General features: G+C 38.3%; 1 protein-coding gene across 1 annotated transcript in view; it reads right to left on the minus strand.

The window, feature by feature from the left end:
- The window catches only part of septin5a (septin 5a), a 25,561-nt gene extending 17,510 nt beyond the window's left edge, over nucleotides 1-8,051 (minus strand). Inside the window, exons 1-2 of the mRNA XM_028033267.1 lie at nucleotides 7,896-8,051; nucleotides 7,738-7,751 (exon numbers count right to left, since the gene is read on the minus strand). Coding sequence (XP_027889068.1) covers nucleotides 7,738-7,751; nucleotides 7,896-7,941 — 60 coding nt within the window. The 5' untranslated portion in view covers nucleotides 7,942-8,051. The remainder of the gene's footprint in view (nucleotides 1-7,737; nucleotides 7,752-7,895) is intronic.
- Nucleotides 8,052-8,776: the final 725 nt, after the last annotated feature.

An 8,776-nucleotide genomic window follows, 5' to 3' on the forward strand; every position in this document is an offset into this window, starting at 1 on the left:
CCAAAAACCATTAACTTATTTATGTTTTTAAGTGCTTGGGATGTTTTCAGATGAAATTGAGATCCGAATGGAAGCATGAAAATGTGTAAAATTTGAAATTTACATTATAGGTGCCCTTAAAGTAAAAAGTATTGGTATTTTCAATACTGGCCTTGTATTTACTCGATATAAAAATATATCACCGCAGACTTCTAGCACCAACACACTAATTTCCTCTCTTCCTAACACAATATTAGCTTATTATAGCAGTTAATTTGTAGTCTTATATTAGAAGGAGAAGAAGAAGTGACAGTGCTGTAATTTGAGCTTAAATAAAATACTTTATGTGCAGTTGGCGATAAAACTTGCATTCAACTGGCATAAAGAAACAATCAGCCAGCATCAGTCTTCTCTTCTTGGCATTGCAGGAGTTTTTCTATATGTGTGCAGCTGAGGTACATTCATGGCAGAGGTTGAAGCCGATTGATTCCAGATGTTACACTGGCATGTGTGTGTGCGTGTGTGTGTGTCTGATGGGTGTGTCTGACTAACATATAATGTGGGCAGCAGAAGTTAAACATTCTTTGAAATAAAAGAAGGACTGTTTTTCTTCCCGCTGACGTGACCAGCGCTGATGCCACGTACAGGATGTTACAGCCCACCACCAGAGGGCGACAGAGGACGAAACTGGGATGAAAAGTTTGGAAAGGGAAATTCCAGTGTTTCCAGTTGAAATAATGGAACTATGGTTGATTAATTAGTTGGATAGTGAAGACCCCAGCAGAGTGAGTTATGAGTTTGAGTGGAACGATGTGGGAGTGACGGTCTGAGTAAAAGAAAGGAGCAGATGTCTTTAATTGGCCCCCCATTTTAACCCCCACGGTTCATCCCTCTCAGTAACCAGCTGTCCCAGTTCTCCCATTCACAAACACAAAACCAGACAAACAGGCCAAATATAATCACTTATCCACACTTCTATTGTTACAACTTCAATTAAATATTCAGCGTGAGTGAAAGTAAGCTGTTCTCTCACTTTGTGAGCAATAAGTGGTAAAATTTCACCACTTAAAAACTCAACACAGTGATTAATGGCATGAAACACTGGAGTTTAAACTATGGACTCAAATAAATGCAGAAAACGTTATTTTCTTTCTTGATCATTTTAACATTTTTAGCACTAATTATTTTCAATATCAAATGTTTTTTTTTCATTTTCAAGATTTTTTTATCAATGCTAAAATTACTTTTTTGTCATTTTTTGCTGATTTATTAACTTATCGCGATGTTACCAATCGATCACTGCTGATAAAAATGTTATTTATTCAATAAGTACTAATTTTGGTAAATGGAAAAGACATAAACAAGCTAACTATTACTTATCTACGTTATAAAATATGTTATTTATAACACTTAAAGTAAATTTCAGCAGGTTGGAGCCTCCCTAAAGCATTAGACTTTCTGCTGCTGACATTTCTGTGGTTTTTGCTTTCCCATCACTGTGGCAAAGAAGTGCATATTTCCGGCTCCTGCTGCATTTGTCAGATTGTTGGATGGTCTGCAGAGGCCAAGATCCAGAGGTCAGTGACTCGATCAGCAGGCATCACTCAGCTCCTTCCTCTCGTTTATTCAGACTTGAAGTGATTCCCAGAGAACCACAGCAGTGAACACAACCCACAGAGTGCTCATCACACCACAACTTCCCACAGCAAACAGCTGAAGGAAGAGCAGAAATCCAGGCTCATGTGATATTACAACACAAACACACAGATTGGATGAAAGGAAGATTTCAGCCTCAAGCTACAATGCTGCCTCAGGGTGATCCATATAAGCTGACAGATACTAGAAATTGGGGAAGTAAATCAACAAGAAATTATAGAAAATTTATCAATATCAATAGATAATATGTCTGACAGAAAGTTAAATATTCAATACATAGAAAATTCACTGAACTCTGATCCGCTGAACTCTCACAGCTAGCTAAGCAAGGTTGGTAGCATAGTCAAGATTTTCCTTTGACCACTTTCTAAAAGCTTTCTTAGAACAGAGAGCTAAAGCCGCTCCAGGACTTAAACTGAAGAGAAAAAGATGTTCAGGTGGATCACACACACACACACACACGCACACACACACACACACACACACACACACACACACACACACACACACACACACACATACACACATGCATGCTTCAGTGTGACAGAAAAGCAGACTGCAGGGCATAAACTCCTCAATCAGCTGAAGGAGAGCTAGCAACTGCCAGGCAGCCATCCAAATATTGATCTGAAGGGGAGTAGAAGAATTTGGAGAAAATCCTCCATGTTTGTTATTTAATTCACTTTGTGAAAAGACGCTACAGTCAGGCTTAGTAGTTGGAACCATTTCCAAAAAGTCCATTTTGGTCTTGAATGAGCACAAGACGTTTTTCCAGATGATATTTAGCTTGTACTTGTCTGCCGTTACAAAACTTAGTTAAGCTTAAACGTGACCTATTGTGCTTCCTTCAACATGTTAGAATAACTTTATGGGCAGCACAAAACATTTTCTCTACATTTGTTGCACAAAATAATTTTTAGATAAAGAGATTTCAGTCTGCTCCGTTCTGCCTATTTTGAGCTCCTTTCAGAATGACGCTGTTTTAGGGCATCTTGTAACTTTAAATCCAAATAAGCTGCTCAATGTTTCAAAATGGCTGCACAATTATACAACTGCACATTTCTGAAAAGCAGAAGTGAAGCCTACTGCACAACCAAGAAGATTGCAGCAAATGGTTTCTGAATAAAGTCAAGAAAACACTTGTCTTTTCCAGCAGCAGTCAAACCAGCTGACCAAACATGCTGGAGTTCCGCTTGGGTTGCTTGGTAACGGGCTGTGCTTCACTGGGGTTGCTAGGCAGCGGTGCAGAGCCCTTCAAATGTGACTTAGCGATCAGGTGTTTTTTGAAACAGCTCAAAAACATTCACTTAACGTCAGAAAACAGCCGTATGTTTTTTTTAACTGTTTGCGTTACTTTTAAGACTCAAATATTTTGCTACTTTTGTACGGAACCAGTGACTGGTTCTGGCCAAACCCAAAGCATCACCTTTAAGTTCATGTTTTCAGTCTACTTAAACATTACAATGTGCCTTTATACACTTGTTAATTCTCTGAGCTGCTTGCTTGGCAACAACTCCTGAGACAGCACAGATTTTCACACAAACAACAGAGTTACTGTTTTCACACATCACACACAAGGTCTATCGTCTAAATCAGGAAGCTGGAGAGGTTTGACTAGATTTTATTGGCATCTGAGGAAACCTTCCTAAATCTTTAGAAACAGCAATTAAGCACCTACTGACCCGTATTGATGTCACTAGAAAGTAAGCTAATTTTGGGTTGATAACAATTATCAGATAAGAGGTAGAAGACCTCACATCAACCCCACAAAAAAGGAGCTGCCTTCATACTGGGGGGCTTTAAATCTCTCTCCCACCCAACCCCCAGAGACACAGCTGTCCCTGCGCTGCAGCTGGTCCTCACTGAGGTCCCATCTGTGGAGACGAGGGTGGGAGAGGGTGTGTTTGGGGACAGAGGACGGAGGAGGAGGCTGAACGCTAAGGTGGAGTGAGGAGGCGAGATAATGTTTTTATACTTCATAGTCCGGCAGACTCTGTTTACTTTGGGACCAAATTTGGAACATTTGTTACATTTTCAGATGGTTGGGTTCAATTTCACACTGAACTGTATCAAATGAACCCAAACTATTTGAAAAACTAGTTCACCTCCTCGCCTGTGGAGGCGCTGCACCCAAAACCACTGAAGGAAACGACACAAACAGTTCTGAAGAAAACAGGAGCGCAACCTCTTCACAAAATGTAAACAAAAGTGAATATGGATCAGATTTTAGCTGTTGCTTGATTTCTCTTTTGACTTTGGTAAAAGAACCTGAGCCATTTCTTCTGCTAGCATTAGACTTGCGTGTTTGTTTTGGTTGTGTTTACCCAGAATGCTCTGCGTTATAGTTTGCTTCCTGCTTTTAAAGAGTTCTCTTCAACCGAACCAATACGGAGATTTTTAGGCGAACCAGAGTTCACTTTTTTGGTCTGTATCAGAGTTTGATTGCACATTCACACCTCCCCAAGCAAACTGGTGCTCCAATAAACAGGCTTCTTTTTTGCTGTTCTATTGAAGAAAGACCTCTGAGTGATGCTTTCTGTTTGACCATTGTAAAATGTATAAAATATATGAAGCATAGCATTAGCTAACAAGAACATTACTGAAGAAATTTAAAAGTGGCCTGCCAAAGTGTGCATGTTGGTCAGACCCAAATCAGGCTGAAAATTTGCTAAAATGTTATGCATAGCTTAAATGCTTAAACGTAGCCTGTGGAGTATCACTACCATGCTAACTTACATTGACTTTATTCAGGATGCTGAACATGGCTAGTATATAAAAAAAATAGCTAAAATGTTTATTTTAGTTTAATGCTAATGTTAGCATGAAGGCTATCACTAGCATAGAGTGAGCAGCATGTAAACACTACCAGCAGAATGAAGGTTATCACAAGCATTTTGACGAACATAAATGCAAACATGAGTGCATAAGCTAAAATTAGCTAAAATGCTAAGTTTAGCTTTTCACATTACAATGTTGGGTATCACTATCATGTTGACTTACATTGACTTATTCCATCCGGTATGATAAACATAGCCAATAAATTTAAAAAACAGCTAAAATGTTATTTTAGCTATAAGGCGAGGAATGTGCATTGCTATGCTAGCACCAACTAACATCACAAACTAGCCTGTTGCTTACTGAAAGCAAATATAAAAACATTTCCATTACTAACCTAAATGTACAAATTTTCGTGCCATTGTTACACAAAACAAAGACATGATTATTATTTTTCTCATAGTCCATACTTACGGTCAAACCTCGTCCAAAGCAACAATGTTTCAAGGTTGATGTTAGCTTAACTTATGAAAACTTTGGCATTAAGTTCGGCCATCTTGGATTTTTTTCCCCCTCTCTCGTGATAACCAAAACAATGTCAAAGAACAACCACCAGAGGGAGATATAGTGCGGTTTACAAAAATTATTAATCCAGCGTAATATACAAAAGGCTTCAAATATACTTAATCGTTTTGTAATGCAATTAATACAAACGCAAACAAATAGGATTTTTTTTCCTGCTCTAATGTGACTCAACTGGATGCACTTTCCAGTTTTAAAGCTTTATTGATGATTTTCTTTCTTTGTCTCAAATCTGAGATGTTCAGCTCATATCTGCCCACACATGGAATGACCACCACACTTTGTGTCTGATGAAAACGTATTTGAAAGAAGAACCGGCTGTTTCCTGGCAACGTTTTCTGACAGCTGGTGAAGTGATGAGAGGGTTGAGGGCTGGAGTGAGGGGGGAACAATGATTCTGGATCGATCATCCGTCAGGACTCACTCAGAGGTTACGACACCAGGAATTAACTCAGACACATGCAGTAGGTTCACTGAAGCGATTTCCAGAATGGAGACACATAGGAAAAACGACCTGCGTCCACAAACTCATATCTAAAGGTAATTAAGGAAAACCATCAGTCATGTTTCTGCACGCAAACATTAAAACGCTGAACCCAGACCAACATGGTCGCACGGTGGGACCACAAAATAACACCATTTTATGATAGAATGCTATTGCAGATAATGAACTATACTTGAAAATAGATAAAGCAAGAACTCTGTATGTGTTTTTAACATGCTATTTAATTGCCTTAGTTATGCTTGTACACCAAACCGATAGTTAAAGTCACATGGAGGTTATGCAGCTTAAAAGTTACCAACTGAGCTGAATAAAATTTATGTGAAGTGTGTGAAAGTTACTTGTTTCAATTTCTGAAAAATTTCTGACAATAGATTCTTCTACAAATCCTCCCACATGAGAGACAGGATTCACAGAATTACAGTCTTACCAACTATTTTTATCTATAGTTTCTAGTGCAAATATCTCAGGGATCTTTAAATAAAACAAACTGACTTACAAATAATTCTTCAGCAAGATATCGGAGCTTGTTTTCAGTAAATAAAATCCTTACTATTGATAAAAACATCCTAATTTTCACTGTAATAAGATTATTTCCCTTATATCAAGTTATTTTTTCATGTTATAGGTGAAATAATCCGCCAGTGGAGCTAGTACTTTTTCATAAGTATTACAAATATATTGACTTAAAACAAGCTGCTATATCTTGCTGAAAAAGTGTTTGTAAGTTAGTTTTGTCTTATTGCAAATATACTAAGATATTTGCACTAGAAACTAAACAAAAATACTTGGTAAGATTGTGTTTTTGCAGTGTATAAGTAGACTTAAATATCTAAAAGAAACTCCCCAGCATTTATTCAGAAGTTTTATGAAAGACATGAACTTATAAGTTCAATCGAAGAGAATATGTAAAGCAATAAATCACTGACATCAGGATAAAAGTGAAAATTTGTGTCAGCCACATTTTGATCCAGTTTATTTATATATAAATAAAAATTGACCTTATATAGAACTCAGAGGAACACCTTCAGAAATTGGCATAAATTCAGAGCATAAACTCATCTTGATGCACTGAAATCTGTCACTAAGATAGTTTGAGAATCGCAAAACAATTTGCTCTGAAAGTTTAAAACATTTAGCTTTTAAACGTCAACTATAAAAAACGATTATTCTGATCAAGTCCAGCCAAAATGGTTCTGTGTTTTTTTCCCCTAGAACCTGATTGATATATAGATAGAATATTACCGTTTACAGTAACAGTGTATTCAGTCAGTCAGTGTTCATTATTCAAGAATAAAAAAGAAACCAGAAAAAAAAATCTACATTTATGGAAGAATTTACAAAAATACTTCTGACCAAAATAACATAAATGTCCATCTCACACCAGACAAAACCCATCCTGATGGCCCACAAACCATTTAGGGAAATATTCTGTGGACTGAAGGTCTCCATTTAATTAGTTCTAGTCAAAAACTAACAATGTTTCAGAAACAAACCATCATCCTCTGTGTAAAACATGGCGTAGGTCGTCTGATGTTCTGAATGTCTGACCATCATTTTAAAGTAATGGTGCATTAATGCTAAGACATTTCTCAACATCGTTAAAGAGAATAATTTAGCAGATTTGTTGGCTGAAATCATCCTGTGTTTTCAGAGTGTTTTAATGTTTTTCCCTTTTGTTTCTAGGTTACTGTCCGTTCTACACCTACGTATCTAGTTTCTGATTTTTATTTTAATACATATTTGTGTTACTGCCTTGAGGTTTGTACAAATCTTTCAGTAATAATAATAATAATAGTAATAATAATAGTAAATCTGCATCCAGATTACCACATAGAGGAAGAGGAGGGGGAGGAGGAGCGCCTGGGGTCAGCAGAGACCCGACCTCCCCTCAAGCCTCGTGTGTCTGCTGAGCTTCTCAGACGAACAATGGTTCCGAAATGATCCACTAAATATTAGCGAGCAGCTAATAATGACGCAATGTCCGAAATGAGGTCAGTTCATCACCAGGCGACTCTAATCGCTGATAATTGTGGATGGAGGATGTTGGAGGAGGATGCTGCGGTACCGTGTTGGCCTCTGGAGGCAGCGACCTGCTCCACATAGGCGTCTAAAAATGAAAATGTGAGTGTGGATCAGCGCTCCGCCTGCTGCACAGGCATGGCAAGCATTCACCCAAACAGCTCAAGCCTCCTGCAGTAAGCGTGATTTGATCAAATAAAACGCTTTAAATGGTGTCCTACCTCCGTGCTGTCCTCTGTTGGAGGATAGATGAGGAGGCGCAGGTGCAGGGATGCGGAGCGACGCCCAGAGAGACGCAAACATGAAGCAATCAGTGCACAAATCCTCCATGATCAGACTGCAGATATCAAAAAAGGGAAAACAGAAACACAACGCTCACCTGTTTTCACCGGAATCCGGCTTTTATACCTGATGTTGCTCGTCATGTTTGACCCGCTTTCCTTCCTCGGTTTCCTCTGAAGCGTCGGCTCAGCCTCGCCTCCAAGCCCCCGGACGGACAGCAGGAGGGCGGGCAGAGCTGACTGCGCAAGGCTCCTCCTCTACGGAGGCTCGAGAACGTGACCACATCGTTCCAAAAATATCCATAAAACCATGATTTCATAATCAATATGCAAACAATCAAAAATAAATAAAAGTGAAAGTAATCATAAACATTTGTATTTTCTAAATATTGATTTTATTTTGATATTTATGCAATTATTTTAGCCCCGTGTTGCAAAAAACGTTCCTTTATTTTCATGTTAGCTTTAGCCTTTTTAGTGGGTGGGGCTAACACTTCTGCGTTAATCTGATTGGTCTACAGACGGAGTCGCTGTCAAATCAGCCAATTAGATCTTAGGGTCCCTTTAAGGAGACACGACGAGATTAAATAATCTCCTTGTGGGTTGTTTCACGCAAAATATAAAATGAATGAAAACAGAAACTATCTGATGACACGTAATGAATTCAGGTTTTTGTAATTTTGACATTTAATCTAAGTCTCCTTTTTTATTCAATTTAAAACTACTGTATTTGTCCAAAATGGAAATACTGTCTTAACTCGTATTTTTCAAGTATTTTCATTCAGAGTCGTTTTTTCTATGGTGATGCTGTGAGCAGGAAGGATCTCAGGTAGCAGTCAGTATTCCAACGAATCTAAAGAAGCCTCTCACTGAAGGAACTGTGACCAATTGCCTTAGAAAGATAGAACAGCAGCATTTTTTCCTCAACTTTATTTTCAGTTCTCACCATAAATATCTATGTTGAATTTCAAACCTTTTC

The sequence above is a fragment of the Xiphophorus couchianus genome, chromosome 12 (genome assembly GCF_001444195.1).
Source record: "Xiphophorus couchianus chromosome 12, X_couchianus-1.0, whole genome shotgun sequence".
NCBI classification, from domain to species: Eukaryota; Metazoa; Chordata; class Actinopteri; order Cyprinodontiformes; family Poeciliidae; genus Xiphophorus; species Xiphophorus couchianus.